This window comes from Triturus cristatus, chromosome 8, assembly GCF_964204655.1.
Source record: "Triturus cristatus chromosome 8, aTriCri1.1, whole genome shotgun sequence".
Taxonomy (NCBI): domain Eukaryota; kingdom Metazoa; phylum Chordata; class Amphibia; order Caudata; family Salamandridae; genus Triturus; species Triturus cristatus.
Window position 1 is genome coordinate 472,410,700 of NC_140591.1, and position 16,647 is coordinate 472,427,346.

The window sequence follows — 16,647 nt, forward strand, 5'->3', positions numbered from 1 at the left end:
GAGAGTGAGTCAGTGAGAGTGAGTCAGTGAGAGTGAGTCAGTGAGAGTGAGTCAGTGAGAGTGAGTCAGTGAGAGTGAGTCAGTGAGAGTGAGTCAGTGAGAGTGAGTCAGTGAGAGTGAGTGAGTCAGTGAGAGTGAGTCAGTCACAGAGTGAATCAATCAGTGAGAGTGAGTGAGTGTCAGTCAGGGAGAGTGAGTCTGTCAGTCAGGGAGAGTGAGTCTGTCAGTTAGGGAGAGTGAGTGTCAGTCAGGGAGAGAAAGTGGTAGAGTGTCAGTGAGAGTGAGTCAGTCAGAGTGGGAGAGTCAGTCAGTGAGAGAGTGGGAGAGTCAGTCAGTGAGAGTCTGTTAGTGAGAGTGTTAGTGAGTCAGTTCGTCAGTCAGTGAGAGAGTCAGTGATAGTGTGAGTGAGTGAGTCAGTGAGAGTATCAGTCAGTCAGTGAGTGGGAGAGTGAGTGAGTGGGAGAGTGAGTGGGAGAGAGTGAGTGGGAGAGAGTGAGTGAGAGTGTCAGTGAGAGAGTGAGTCAGGCAGTGAGAAAGAGTGAATCAGTCAGTGAGAGAGAGAGAGAGAGAGAGAGAGAGAGTGGGAGAGTCAGTCAGTGGGAGAGAGTGGGAGAGTCAGTCAGTGGGAGAGTCAGTCAGTGGGAGAGAGTGGGAGAGTGTCAGTGGGAGAGTGTCAGTGAGAGTGAGTCAGTGAGAGCGAGTCAGTGTGAGTGAGTGTGAATTAGAGTGTGAGTGAGTCAGTGAGAGTGTGAGAGTCTGTGAGAGCGTCAGTGAGAGTGAGTCAGCCATTAATGCAAGGCATTTGCAGTTCGGGGGAGCACTCTAAATCTCAACTTTCATTGTGACAATGGTTCAAATATAAAACCCCTACATGTTTGCAGAGTTTAACGATTTGTGGCTATTCCTAATGCTCTGAGGATACTACACTATTATATGCAAATAAATACATGCAGAACAAAGAAAAGAAAAAATTATAGTGAAGACTTGAATCCGCATGTTCCGAAAACCTGTAATTTCCTATCTTTCAAAAGAGCACAAGCAGCAGCTGTTCTGCGCGCAGTCTGCTCTTTTTCGAAGCACCTTCTCATGCTTGTGATGCGCCCCTGCGCGCTCCCGCAAGGTGTATGCCGCCACAAGCACGAGTTTGTGCTTCGAAAAGGAGCTGAACGACGGCTAAAGGTCTCCTATGCAGCGCATGTGGGCTGAGTAGGCGAGGCCTACAAATTGTTTCCTTGATAGGGACCGTTGCACGTACATGATAGCATACTTAGAAATCATTTTACAGGCTGTTCTTAGTAGGCACATTATCAAGTCGCTTAGTACATCCCATCCAACGCTAGGAACATCAGGATACCCTTGTTTTTGGTGGTCCAGTTGGAGACAGTTCTGAATCAGAAAGACAAACAATCTCATCAGCATGGTACCTCTGACACAGTGTGAATGGAACCGGACTTTGATTATATAAACTGCCCCTGAGCTATGTTCCTCAGAGGAGCACTTCTATGGATGACCCTGGACGCTGTGATTGAGATGCAGCCCTGCTGATTCCAATCTCCATCTTGCAAAGGACGGTGGCCTCTTCTACACCAAACAGGCTTCCTGATAGATCTGACACAGGTATGTCCCAAGAGATCTGGCAGATGGTACTCTCACTATGCTCTCGATAGTGGAGGTAGGTTTAGGGTAGCAGTATTCATATATGCATTATCATATAATTACACAATATTGTCATAATGGTTGAACTATTTATCTTTTTCACCACTCTTGTAATGCTGGTAACGAGGCTTTGTTTACACCTGCTAATAATTGCACCTCATGTTTTTTTACACTATTTATTTGGGGAATTATAGCGTTCATGTTCTGAGGTTGCAGATACCATCCGGTACTCTGTAAGGTTAGGGGTTTGGATGAGGCACTGTATTGGGGAAACATACTCTGATGGTATGTATGGACTCAGTCCCCATATTCTGACGTTTATGTTGTCCAGATACACAGTCCTACTTAATTCATAGTAACTGTATGACACTTTTATCCAGGATGAGCCTTCGGTCATCAACTACCATTAGTAATGCAGCCTTAGTAACATGCAGATGATGAAACCCTGCTTAGTGACTTAAATAGTTGGGTGTCCTCGACGTATTTGGCATGTTGACCTCTTCCTCAATTATTATAACTGGAAATTGAGGGAGGGGGATAGAGATACAGTTGCTCAGAATAGTGGTATAGGCTGAGGGCTTTTATTTTTTAAATGAGAGGAATAATACGAGTCGAATTCCAAGTAGATGGGCTTGACCTTTATAAAGAAGTGTTAAAGAATGAAGTCAGGAGAGATGTAATCAAGGACAAGACTAATTTTGGTGTGAAAGAAAAAAACTGATTGGGAGAGCTGAATGGTAGAGGCCATCGCAGGAGGTTCAAAGAGGAATTTGCTAATGTTAAAAACATCTTTGGATGTATTTTTTACCACAAAGATATGGGTGGTATAAGAGGAAGATTGGCTTTGTTAATCAGTTTTTTGTGAGTGTTTAATAGCTGTAAAATAGTTGGGCAAGCCTAAGAGCGGTAGTGTGAGAGATTTTGGTTTTCTGTTGCTTTTTAATATTGTTTGACCTTCGTTAAATCACCAGGGTACCACAGGTCTAATAGAGCTATGCTTTGGGCATGCCCTAAATTGAGAGTCGCAATCATGCCAAAAGTAGCACTTACCCATGAGTCAATGTGGTTGGAATTATTGTGCATACAGAGACCAAAGGAGAGGTTGATTGGGAAAGGAAGAATGGCCCTAGAGAAGCTGGTGTCTGTGAACTATGAACAAAAATGATGCCTTAATGATGGAGAGAGAGTAACAAACAAAAGTCAAGCTGTAAGAATTCTATGAAAAGTGCTATGTCTACTTTTTGTCGAGAGGAAATGTGTATTGGGAAACAGACAATTTAAAGATTAAGATGGATACAGTTTGGAAGACGTGAGAGTCACCAGGGACCCTGACAAGGTGTTGCTGGGTTGAAATGCATTGAAAGGTGGAGTGCTTAACTTCATAGTACCTCACAAGATGAGGAGCTGATTAAGCCTATAAGAAACACAGGGCTTTGAACAGCGGTCAAGGGACAGATGGGCAGCAACCTTAAATGCTTCTTCAATGGCAGCTTTGGCATGCCCGATTGGTTGCTAAGCAACCCGAGTGCCAACAAGCAAAAGTTAAGTGGTGCCCAGTTGCTTTTCTGCCATAGGCAGATACGGGGAAAAGAAAAGTAGTCAAAGAAAAGCTGAGAAATGAAAAATTACAAAAAATATGGCTCCAGCAATGAAGTGTGCCACTTCCATAAAACAACAAGTTAGAGTATAAGTTTGTGGGAGTAAGCAAGGGCCTCTACAACTGCAAACAAAATAAAAGGGTGCTTAAGTAAGCATCCAAGAGCAAAAGCATGCCTTTAATGAAACCCCTGGTGTTGCGTTTGCAGTGGCCTTATAAATGCTTCTTCACGGACAGTGTTGACCAGGCCAAGTGGCTGCTAAGCAAGCCTGAGAGCCAATGAGCAAAGAACAAATGGCAAATTTTAAGTTAACTGGATAGCCCAGTCGATCCTTCTGTGTACAGCAGTCTCCAAAATTACAGCGAGTACACAATCCAGTAAGTCATACCGTGATATTGAAAAAATGAAGGGACAAACCTGACAACAGATGCTGAATAGAGGTAGAATTTTGTTTCAGAAATTCGTCATTAAAATGCTCCAGGTCTTTGTTCACAAATATTTTCTGCATTTCTTGGGTTAAAACCTTGCTTACAATTTCAGGAAGATTACTGTGATCAGTCACTGCAATGAGAAAACAGGTTCAGATTCATATCACTTTACATGATAGTTAACCACTCAAGCTAAATAGCTGGCAATGATCTAGAAGTATGGATAATGGAATGAATATTAAAAACGATTCAATTTAAAGACAGTTAACATGAGCAGAAGAATAACGGGATGCTGCAAAATGAATTCAGTGATTTTCATTCCTAACTTACCACTCTTTGAAAATCTGATCAAGCATTCATGAAGCCACGGGTTGCTACGGTCAATAGCAAAAGCTCTTTTGACAGACTGCAACATCAGTAAAAACTTTCCTGTCAAAGTAAAAAAAAAAAAAACCTTGAGTTAAGAGTTTATTTAAATCCAATATGTCATAAAATGGTATTCTCTTTACAAATGATAGGTTTTACAAGGGTACGGTCACAAAATAATCAAATCCACAATTTAATTCTAAACTTGACGACTTGCTAACAAGGAGCAGTGATTTTAATTTCAGAAAACCAACACACTCTCTTAACTTATCTAAATGTACTTTCTTCCAGTTTCTTCAATACAAACACTTCCCAGCACCACAAAAGTAATTCAACAACAAAAAATAACGAAATTAGTAGGAACCCATGTGAATGGTAATAAAATAGAAACAATTACATCTTGAAACACAATGGATTCATGTTTCATGTGAACACAAAGATGCGTTTAAGCAAAATACTCAAACTGAACAGAAAGGAGTTTAATACTTGCATTTTCCATAGAGGAGGGATGTTCACTATAACATTTTTTTGTATTAGATAAAATATAGAAATCTTTTTTTTGCTGCCATTGTCAACTACTGAGCCTAATATTTTTGCAGATAGCATCCTTCGAAGATAGAAGATATCTTAGCTGGGGAGATCAGAGAGCTTGGTAAAAGGAATGTTAAATATTTTGCCTTTCTATAGTATGTACACCAGGATTATTGAATTAGTGGGAAAATTTAGTACAAATTCCAATTCTCTCATAAATCCCAAATTGTAACAGATAGGAGAAATGAAGTATCAAAAAGAGGCCAGTGAAATTAAAGTGAGTGGAGTGATATTAAGTAACTTGTTTGTCTCTTTCAATACTCCTACTCTACTGTTGAGAGACAACAACAACACTGGTGGAAAGAGCTTTAACATTTTTGCTCTTTTCCCTAGGTGCAATATTACTTTTCTCTTGCGAGTTCTGCAAGTAGGAATCGGGGGTGCAGGAATACCATGGTAATACAACATTTGAGCCCCTTGTTTGTGTTGCAAAACAAGGAATCTTGTTTCTCCACATGCAAATATCATATTACCTCACAAAAGTTTAGCGGTGAAAGCTGCTGTGCCTGTGAAAAACTTCTGCATGGTTTGTAATGCCAATTAGGGAGCAAAGTCCCTTTTCCACCAAGCCAGCATTACTGGGAAATTCAGACTGCGTGCCTTCAGTGTAATTTCATAGCAACGCTCAAGATGATCGACTCAGATGAATAAGATACTTACCTTCGGTGACGCTGTTTGAGGTAGAGACTATCTAACCACAGATTCCTCACCTTTTAAAAACTTCCCAAGGAGTCAGAAATGGAACTAGTTTCAGCAGTACCCCTGCACACCAGCAGGTGGCACCAGTGACTGTGCCAACATTGTTCCTTGCTGGATGTGATGTGCACCGCCCTATAAAAGTGCCACCTATGCACACTCACATCAGTTGTTTCCTTGACACTTCCATGCCCGCAGAGCCAAACAGAATGGTCAAGACAAGAGTGCAGATTCCTAGAATGGGATGTTATTGTGTGAAGAGACCAGTTCACGGAACGTGGAATGGTCAGTAAGGAATCTGAGGTTAGATACAGTCTACCAGAAAGAGCATTACTAAAGGTAAGTAACTTAATCTTCTGGTAGAGACTTATAGCCGTAGATTGCTCACCTTTTGAATAGATACCCAAGCAATACCTCCCACATGGTAGGTCTGTGGACTGGCTCAAACTAGAAAGTTTTGAAGGACCGAGTGGGCAAAATGCCCTTCTCAGCAGACCTGGCCGTCCAGACAATAGTGCCTTGTGAATGTGTGGAGTGACACCCATGTAGCCTCTTGACAAAGGTCTAGAACAGCTACCCAGTGAGGCAATACAGTGGTAGCAAATTAGCTCTGGTAGAATGAGCCCGCAAGCCCCAAGGACGCTGCTTTTTCTCCGGTGCATAGCAGATCTTCATGCAAGGCATGCTCTAGCACAAGATAGTCATTTTCTGGGAAGCTTTGCCTTTCTTTGCTACCTGTGAGCCAGAGAAAGAGCAGACTGTCCACCCAATGGTCTATGGTATATAATCCATATAGGACTGCAGACAACTCTTTTCAGATCCAACCACTGAAGTCTTTCAACTTCTTAGAGGGGTGAGGTGGAGCAAAGAACGTCAGAAGGGTAATGGACTGACCAACATGAAATGGAGTCACCACCTTCGGAAGGAAGGACGTATGTGTCCAAAGACTAGCTTGTCTGGGTAGAACATGGTAAAAGGTGGGTTAACAGAAAGGGTCGGTAGCTCTCTGACCCGCTGCGCTAATGTTATAGCTACAAGAATGATGAAGAGGAGCATTTGTGTAAGATTCAGGTGTGACTTTTGCATGTTGATAATTAACCCCAATGATGTTAGGAGGTTTGCTATAGTTTGGAGGTGGGAGACCACTATCAGGGATGAGCTTGCCTTCAAAAGCCAGTCGTCGAGGGAGGGGAAAGCCTGGAACTTCTGACCTCTGAAGATGTGCTGCAACCACTACAATCCCTTTTGTTAACATCAGAGGGGTGCTAGTAAGGCCAAAGGGGAGCATACCGAACTGAAAATGCTCGTGGCCTACCAGCAACCGCAGGTAACACATGTAGGCCTAAAGGACGGCAATTCCCAGCAGCTGGCAACAGTACCTTTTTATTTTACATAAATCACTGGGGGAACTCACAATTTTTTATGATGCGGGCTGTGGGGGGAGCCCCCGGCCCCTGCCGCCCCACCTGGTCCCTGCAAACAGTGCCATTCTATTACATAAAAAACAAGTGGAAGACTGCCCTTATTTTTAGGTCTCGCCTTGCTATCGCGTAAGCGATCGCAAAGCGAGACTATTGTAAGGGGGTTTTAAAAGTGCTCCCAAAAAGCGGATTGCATGGCTAGCAAGCACACAATCACGCGCATCGTGCCGCCATGCAATCCGTTTGGCATCGCACTTCAAAGGGTCCGCTCCCCCGCCCCCAAGCGCGCCACGCTCCGCCGGGCTTGTCTCTTGTTTTATTATTTACAGGTATCACAAATCACTTCCAGTGCGACACACTGCGCTCTCCAGGCTCTTCTTTCACAAGGGAACAGTTTATTTTTCTTTTAAGTGCAAGGCAGTTCCGGAAACAACCTTGCCTAGCACAGAGAGCGGCAGTGCTCCCGGCATTTCATCCAGATTGACGGCAGTGCAGTCTCTGGAGGGACCGGGGAAAACAGCATAAACTATCAGAAAGATAAGCCGTGGGGCCACGCTCGGTCCAACAGACATGTGTAGTTTGTAGGGGTTTGGGCTCTGATGCGTGATTATACAGGTAGGTCTAACATTGTGCCAGCAAATTTACAGCAAAGCGTAATACGTCATTACATATTTCGGGTTAAATAAAGTATGTTAATTAATGATTTAGAACCCTACCCTTTTGGTCACGGAAAGCTGCCAATGGCACGTGTACTTTGGGCCTTGTGTGAACAGCAGCACGCTTGCATCCCTCTCCGGTGCAGTGCCTGGAGGCCCGAGGTAGCCCCGGAACTGTGGCACCCACTGCGGGTTCTCGTCGTCAGCCTGCGCCCAGAATCCTCGAGCTTGTTAGCAGGGCTGACCCCTCTTCCCCGACCTCCAGCCACTTCTGCTTCTCGTTAGCATATGCCAGCACGTCAGATTCTTCCAGAGGGTCGCTTTACATGGAAAAGTGGGTGAGGCTTTAAGGTTTCCTGGAATGCAGGTCGTGGCTTTGACGGGACACATTTCTCATTTGCAACTGAATGAGAGAGGCTAGAAAGAAGGCCTCCAGCTGGCGCCAAGATATTAAAGGTGGTCAAGATGTGATGTCCATACACAGGCCTAGTGCAATTATGCGGCAGGGGAGGGACACATTATGCGGCAGAGTTAGCTACATTTTGCGGCATGGAAAGGCAAATTATAAGGAGAATGTTGTCACAATTTGTGTAAGAATTTCCCTGTTATTTTTTACACTTTAACACTATAGGCTTCATTATGAGTGGGTCGTTGTATTCCGATCCATGCCTAAACCACTGCTTAAGCACAGGTTGGAATTGCGCGTTGGAAGGTAGTCAACGTATCTGATAACTATCGGATGTGTTAAATACCTGAACCATTGTTTGATTTTGGCAGGTGAAGGTGTCAGTAAGATTATGTTTTAAATCAATACATGTTGGAACATCGTTCTCCTCTTGTGGTGGTCATGTAGTAGAAACATTCCTAATCAGCTCTTCCCATTGGCCCCCTGAGGCAGTCGTGCATGCCCCTTGGCTTCCTCATCTTTATTGGTGGGTGAGTCAATGGCATCTGAACTAGAAGGTGTGTCCCCTGTCTTGTTGCCATATTGCGAGCATTCAACACACAACAGTCAGGAACATTTTTCAGGTTTATGCACAAGGTCACCCTTGGAAATAGACTCTGATTTTCTGTAAGATACTGCAGCATAATTTGCAGTAGTAATTTTGTTGTTTTAGTTATGATAGAGGTACATTTAATTGTAAATCTTAACTGAAATATGGTCACTATAGATGGTAATAGTTAACAGGGGGCTCTTCTGCCTAGTGGTTTATTATTACATTCATTACAAGGGCATCTATCTATCTATCTATCTATCTATCTATCTATCTATCTATCTATCTATCGCTAGAGTGAGTATATCATTCTAACGTCTTTTTAATTCATGAAGGATTTCTTACTGATTTTCATATAGATTTGTTTGCTTCGAACTTGACACAATAAATTGGCTGTGCATTACACATTAATATGATGTATTTCTCACATGAAGGCATGTTGCTTTTTTTTCCACTTACCATAGGAGATGTGTGTTTTCTAGGTCTGGCTACAAACAACTTTAGTCGGCTGAACTACCATATCAATCCATTAAAATATACTTATAATGAGCATTGGCCTAGCCCAGGAGCACTACTCTCTCACTGCATGCTATTGGCTGATTGGTGTATCGTTGCATCATTCCACCTCCTAGGTAGTGCTTACATGGCAATATCTAACAAGCATTGGCATATCCAATAGGTCTCGCCTTTGGGTCCTTATAAGTGTTTAGCCATGCAACAGTTGATGTTGTTGCACCAAGGATATTGTGCTGCATAACTAAATACTTATAAGGTCCCAAAAAGCAAGACCTATTGGCTATGCCAATGCTTGTTTTTAATTGGTGTTAGGATCTTCCACGGGGAGTGGGCGATAGCAACCAATCAGAACTCATCTTGAGATCTGTCTGTTCTAGGGATCCTCGGAGGCAAGAAATGTACAAAGATTCTGAACTTTAATTTCTCAAAAACTACAGAACGGATTTACAGCAAATAAAAAAAGCACACTTTCTGGACTATGATCTTCCTCGCTGCCAAATTTGGCGCAATCCGTTCAGCCCTTTTGGTTGTAGCGGTGTCTAATTGTCCTATGCAGAAAATGTGTTTTAGAACTCCTCCCTGCTTTTTTCTAGGCCCGCTTGAAGGATCACCCCCAAAATTTCCAGGAAGCTGAGGTAGGTGAACATTTTTCAGAAAGTGTTTAGCAAACGGTGCCAAAGTTATTAGCAAACCAGAAATGTGTTTGTACACGGACAGTTTTGCACTATTAAGATAGTCATGCACTACAAACACAAAGCATTGGACAAGAATGACAAAAACATAGCTCCAAGAACATTAGAACAGCAGATAAAGATGGACATAGAAGCATTTATTTTTTCATCTAAGCACACCAGGGTTTCCTCCACACAAATTAACTGTAGGATGAGATGTAGCTAAAAACCCATACTGGTCAGAAAACAGCATTACAAGCGAGGAAGATTATGAAAATAACTAACATTAAGGCAAGATCAAAAACAAATGAAAATACTTAGTTATACCTTTTCTGAAGTATATTTCGAATGCCAAGAGATGTGTGTCAATGTTATTTGCAACAAGACTTTTAAGTGGAGTAAGGAATTTGATAGATTCTTCTAACGGATCATCCACCTAGTTTAAAAGAAAAAAAATGTGTGACAGCATTAAAAAGAAACTAATGAAAACATTAGACATTACTGTTATTTTAATTCCTTAGGATGTTTGTAATGCACTGAACAGAGCATACCTTCAGAACATGAGGGAGGCTGCAGTATGCAAGGCAAATTAAGCTAGGAGGTCAAACGTATTTGTATAACAGACATGTTTTAGTCATTTTGGAAATGTAGGTATTTTTCAGCCTCCCAAACAAATTCAGGTTGGGCATTCAAATAGTGGCACACGTGTTGTCAGCTATCAACCCAAAATCTCAATTAAGTGAATCTTAGACTAGTCAGAAAGCAGGCATTTGAGGATCTTAGAGGCTTAGAAGGCTTGTAATGCTAAGATAGGTTCAGATGGTAAAATACTGTGGTTCAGTGCAGCAGAATGCTTGAGTAGGATGGAAAATATTTTGGATTTAGTGCTCTTATCAATAAGCAACAGTGACAGTGTTTTACTGCCTACCTGATGGTATTTCACAGTAGGGGGAACAGAATAAGTCTGGCTGCCTTAGTCAGCACTGATAGCAGTTTTTAGTGGGCACTTTAAGATAAACTCATGTAGAGGTCATTGCTATAAGTTAGACTTGGAAGGGCGATTTTTCTGATTGGTTGAAAGATTCATTAAATGGTGACAAGCCTTCACAAATTAAAGAACAAGTTGCGTACCTTCAGTAACACTACTTCTAGTGAATACTCCATCTAACCACAGATTCCTCACCTGAGACTATGCCAGAGGGACCAGACTGGATACATAAAACATTCTCCATAGCAGTGCTCCCACACGCTGCTCGGTGGCACCATCCAGCTCTACGCTGACTTCATAATGCCCCATGAGTAACAGAGAGGAGCAGCATATAAGGCGTGTGTGCGGACACCAGTTTTTTAAACTTGTCTACGGGGGGAGGGAATGTGGAGTATGGCAGTTTCACTGAAAGTGCTTGGAGTTCACTCATGCGTCAAGCTGATATATTCGCGATGGGAAAACAGTCTTCAAAGTCAGGAAATGAAGTGAACAACTATAAATCCACTTGAAGGGCGTACACATGAGAAATATCAAGACCATGTTAAGGTCTGATTGTGGCATCACAAACAGCTTGAGAGGGAATATGTATGTCAAACCTTTAATAAATCTCACACAGCGGGCTATTTAAACAAGGAAGGTTGGTCTGGTACATGCAGGAAGGCAGTCAAACTTAAATAGTGCCCACTGCAAGACCTTGTTGGGCTACAGATAAAACAAACAAAAGGATGTCCAACAGCTTACTTGTAATGGACCAATCATACAAGTGCCACACCAAGCCACAACATTAGTCCCAAGGCCTGGCTTAAATGGATTTTGTGGAAGGATGTAATCCACCATCTAAAGTGTCAGATCAAACTCAATCAGTTTCTGCTGCTCAATCTCCATGCATGTAGGTGTATACGGTGCAGGTTCAGGTGGCGAAGCCTACCCGGTTGCTGTGACAGACGATCCTCCCGAAGTGGTAGTCTGATTGGAGGACAGATGCTCATGCCCAGAAGGGCCAAGGTACCCCTCTCTTCTGGCCCAATCATGAGTCACTTGAATGCTTTGGGCCCGGTCATTCTTCATTTTTTTCAGAACTCAGGACAGCAAGTGGTACAGGAGACCGGTGTTCCATGCAAGCTGGAATACGTCTCCTAATGAGAGTTGTTGCGGAAACTCCAAAGTGCAAAACTTTAAACAGTATGCGTTCGACAGTGGTGAAAAGATCTAGCCAGGGTTCTCCTCACTGTTGGAAGATGTCCAGCGCCACCTCGGAAGGAATATGCTACTTACCAGTATGCATCTGTTCTTGGCATGTAGAGCTGCAGAGTTGTACACTTAGCATAGGTCGCCATCTGGTGTTGGGCCCGGATGTTTGCAGTTTGTTTTTCTTCTTGGACCGTCTTTGGAAGTCACGAGTTTGGTGACTCCTCCTTCGGTCCGTACTGCGCATGGGCTTCGGCTCCATCCTCAGATTGTTTTTCGCCAACAGGGAAATGATGGAGCGTAGTAATAACAGTGAGAAACCCATGTGTGTTGTATCTAAATAAGATGGACTGGAACGGATACAGGTAGCCGGGGAGGCGGGTGGGCGTGTACAACTCTGCAGCTCTACATGCCAAGAACAGATGCATACTGGTAAGTAGCATATTCCGTTCGAGGCATATGAGCTGCAGATTGTACACTTAGCATAGATTATATAGCAGTACCCAACCTTAGCGGCGACCACCGGTATCCGTTGCAGCTGTTTGAAAGAGTGTTTTTAGTACAGCCTGGCCCACCCTAGCTTGCTGCTGGGAATGCACATCTACACAGTAGTGTTTTGTGAATGTGTGCGGTGTAGACCATGTGGCTGCCTTGCATATGTCATCTAAGGGTATATTCCCTAGAAAAGCCATAGAAGCCCCTAACTTTCTTGTAGAGTGGGCTTTAGGGGGAACAGATAATGTTCTCTTTGCCTTCTGATAGCAAATTTGTATGCATTTTACAATCCACCTAGCTATCCCTGATTTTGAGATGGGGTTGCCTTTATGTGGTGGAGAAAAGGAAACGAACAACTGTTTGGTCTTCCTGAAGGGTTGCGTTCTTTGTATGTAATATAGCAACGCTCTTTTCACATCTAGTGTGTGTAAGGCCCTTTCCGCAACAGATTGGGGTTGCGAAAAGAAGACAGGTAATTCCACTGATTGATTGAGGTGGAAGGGGGTAATGACTTTGGGCAGGAACTTCGGATTTGTTCGAAGTATGACCTTGCTGTGATGCATTTGTATGTAAGGTTCCTGTATGGTGAACGCTTGTATTTCACCAACCCTTCTAAGGGAAGTGATAGCTACAAGGAAAGCTGTTTTCCAGGTGAGAAATTGTAGCTCACATTTGTGCATTGGTTCGAAGGGCGGACCCATTAGTCGTGTAAGGACCAAATTTAGATTCCATACAGGGGAGGGTGGTGCCCTGGGAGGAATTACTCGTTTGAGGCCTTCCATGAAGGCTTTAATAGCGGGCACTCTGAAGAGTGACAAATGCTGTCTGTTTTGTAGATAGGCAGCGATCGCTGCTAGGTGTAGGCGTATGGATGAATACGCCAGGTTACACCTGTGAAGATGGAGCAGATAGCATATGATGTGTTGTATGGATGCATCTAGAGGGTTGATTGTATTGTTACGGCAGTACATTACAAATCTTTTCCACTTTGCGGCATAGCATGCTCTAGTGGTAGGACGTCTGGCTTCCATGATGATGTTCATGCAATCAGGGGGAAGGTTAAGGTACCCGAATTCTAAGATTTCAGGAGCCAGATCGCCAGGTTGAGCTGAGCTGGGTCCGGGTGCCTGATTTCTCCATGGTTCTGGGTTAGGAGGCATGGGGAAAGGTGCAGTTTTTGATGTGGTACCACTGATAGTTGTAGTAGCGTGGTGTACCACGGCTGTCTGGCCCACGTCGGAGCTACCAGAATGAGTGTGAGGGAGTGCTGTTGTAGTTTCCTGACCACTAATGGAATTAGTGGGAGAGGTGGAAAGGCGTATGCAAATCTGCCTGACCAGTTCATCCATATCGCATTGCCCTTGGACAATGGGTGTGGGTATCTGGCGGCGAAGCTTGGGCATTTTTTGTTTTCGTGGGTGGCGAAGAGGTCTATTTGAGGATGCCCCCACTGTCGGAAGAATGGGTGAAGAACTTGTGGATGCAGTTCCCATTCGTGTAGTTGTTGAGTCTGTCTGCTGAGCAGATCTGCTATGGTGTTTTGTACGCCTGGAACATGTTGTGCCAGGAGAAAAATGTTTTGGGGAATTGCCCATCTCCATATGCTCTGGGCTAAGCGGGAGAGCTGGGGAGAGTGTGTCCCCCCCTGTTTCTGTATATAATACATCGCAGTCATGTTGTCTGTGCGAATGAGGACTGCTTTGCCTGAAACCTGCTTTTGGAAAGATTTTAGGGCTAGAAAGATCGCCAAAAGCTCCAGATGGTTGATGTGGAGCGTTTTTTGCTGTGGCGTCCATAGACCTTGCATTGTGAGGTGTAAGAGGTGCGCTCCCCAGCCGGAGAGCGATGCGTCCGCTGTTAGAGTCACTTGGGGAACCGGGTCCAGGAACGGCCGTCCCTTGGAAAGGTTTGTGGTGTTCCACCACTGCAGAGAGTGATGTGTGCGGCCGTCCACCAACACCAGATCCGTCAGCTGACCCTGGGCCTGGTTCCACTGTTGTGCTAGGCACTCCTGAAGTGGACGCATGTGGAGTCTTGCATGGGGCACTATGAAGATGCAAGACGCCATCATCCCTATGAGCTTCATAAACACTCTTGCTGGTAGAGAGTGTTGAGGAAGGAATATTTTGCGTAAGGCTAGAATGCTTGTGATTCTGGCTGAGTTTGGATAGGCAATACCTTTTGAGGTGTCTATGGTGGCCCCGAGATATTGCTTTGTGTGAGATGGTATGAGGTGGGACTTTTGGTAGTTCACCGTGAAGCCTAGCTGATGAAGCAGTTGGATGGTGCTGTTTGTATGTTGCACGCATTGGTGGTAGGACGCGGCTTTTATGAGCCAGTCGTCTAAGTAAGGGAAGACGTGAACATGTTGACGTCTGAGGTGTGCTGCTACTACTGCTAGGCATTTGGTAAACACCCGTGGTGCAGTGGTGACCCCGAAGGGGAGAACCTTGAATTGGTAATGTTGCCCGTCCACCACGAACCTGAGGTATTTTCTGTGAGAGGGGTGTATTGGAATGTGAAAGTACGCGTCTTTCAGATCCAGTGTTGTGAGAAAGTCTCCCTGGCAGAGGAGTGGGAGGACTTGTTGTAAGGTGACCATGTGAAAGTGGTCTGAATGTATGTAGGCATTTAGAGGCCGGAGATCCAGAATGGGTCTGAGGGTCTCGTCTTTCTTTGGGATTAAGAAATATAGGGAGTAGACCCCTAAATTTCGTTGATTGTCGGGTACCTGCTCTATGGCGTGTTTCTGGAGGAGCGAGAGTACCTCTTGTTTGAGCAGTGTGGAATGCTCTTGGGACATTGGACGGTGCCTTGGTGGGATATTGGGTGGGGTAGATGTTAGCTCGAGGCAGTACCCTGACCGAATGATTTGGGTCACCCATTTGTCCGATGTTATGGACTCCCATACGTGGATAAAATCTTGTAGTCTGCCCCCGACCGGAGTGGAATGGTCTGGGGGGAGCGAAGGGGAGTCATTGTGCGGGTGGGGTGGCAGAACGGGTATTGTTGGTTTTGCCCCTGCCCTTATTGTTGTTGCCTCTGTAACCACCTCTTTGGTTGCCCTTTGAAAAGGTATTTTGAGGAGGGGATTTGTAGGAGGTAGAGGCATTATCGGTGGAGGAGCCTCTACCTGTGCCACGAAAGGACGAGCGTCGAAAGGAACGCTTAGAGGCTTGGGTCTGGAGCGCTCCCATAGACTTCGCTGTGTCTGTATCTTTCTTCATTTTTTCGAGCGCTTCGTCTACCTTTGGGCCAAAGAGTGTTTGCTGGTCAAAGGTGTGATTAAGTATTGATGTCTGGACCTCAGGCTTGAACCCTGATATCCTGAGCCAGGCATGGCGTCGAAGCAGGACACTGGTGTTTATGGCTCTAGAAGCAGTGTCTGCTGCATCGAGGGCACACTTAATGGAGGTGTTTGTGATTAGTTTGCCCTCCTGTATCAGGTCATGAGCTTGGCGTTTGTATTTCTCTGGAAGGTGCTGCATAAGAGCCTCTAATTCATCATAGTGTGCTCTATCATATCGCGCAAGCAGTGCTTGTGTATTTGCAATGCGCCACATGTTTGCAGCCTGGTAGGCGGTGCGTTTACCAGACGCGTCCAGAAGTTTAGATTCCTTGTCTGGTGGTGGGGCATCTCCTGAAGATTGGGAGTTAGCCCTCTTTCTAGCTGTGGAGACAACTAGGGAATCTAGAGGAGCAGGGCCCTTGATGTATGCAGGGTCTGTGGGTGCCGCCTTGTACTTCTTCTCTATTCTAGGGTTTAGTACTCTGGCTCTGACAGGGTCTTTGAATACCTCTGTAGCGTGCTTGGTGACACCCTTAAGCATGGGTAAAATAGCAGTGGAACGATCTTGTAAATCAAATGTATCCAGTAGGAAGTCTTCTTCCACTGGTTCCGTGTGCATGTCCACCCCATGGTAGTGTGCTGCTCTCTGCACTAAATGGTGAAACCCTAAAGAGTCCTCTGGAGGAGACGGCCTTGATGGGTATAGGTCGTCTTGAGGTACATTGGGTACATCAGGGTTATTATAATCCTCCCATGGATCTGGGGTCCCTGGTGGAGTGGGATCCATTGGGGCGTCCCCTGGGTCATTGTCCGGGTCCCCGTCATCCGGGTCTGGGGATGGGGCCGGATCGTAGTGAGGTAAAGGTGGAGGGGGTGGTGGTGGGAGGGGGGGTGGCAGTGGGGAGGGTACTCTAAGGGGAGAAGTAGCTGAGTCCCTCTTTTTGGGTGGAGGAGGAGGAGCCGGAGCCTCAAGGCGACGCTTCTTAGTAATCACAGTCAAAAGGCCAGTCTTTGGATCTCTGGACAAAGTCTTTTGTAAAGGGTCTGGTGTAAACAGAGCCAATGGCGCCGAGTCGTCTGTCGGCACCGGCGA

The 16,647-nt window shown here is 44.8% G+C and overlaps 1 protein-coding gene across 1 annotated transcript in view; it reads right to left on the reverse strand.

Moving 5' to 3' along the window:
* Positions 1–16,647, reverse strand: part of NAA16 (N-alpha-acetyltransferase 16, NatA auxiliary subunit) — a 597,575-nt gene that overhangs the window by 44,769 nt on the left and 536,159 nt on the right. The window contains exons 16-18 of the mRNA XM_085621946.1: positions 9,922–10,030; positions 4,013–4,111; positions 3,672–3,815 (exon numbers count right to left, since the gene is read on the reverse strand). Of these exons, the coding sequence (XP_085478072.1) occupies positions 3,672–3,815; positions 4,013–4,111; positions 9,922–10,030 (352 nt within the window). The remainder of the gene's footprint in view (positions 1–3,671; positions 3,816–4,012; positions 4,112–9,921; positions 10,031–16,647) is intronic.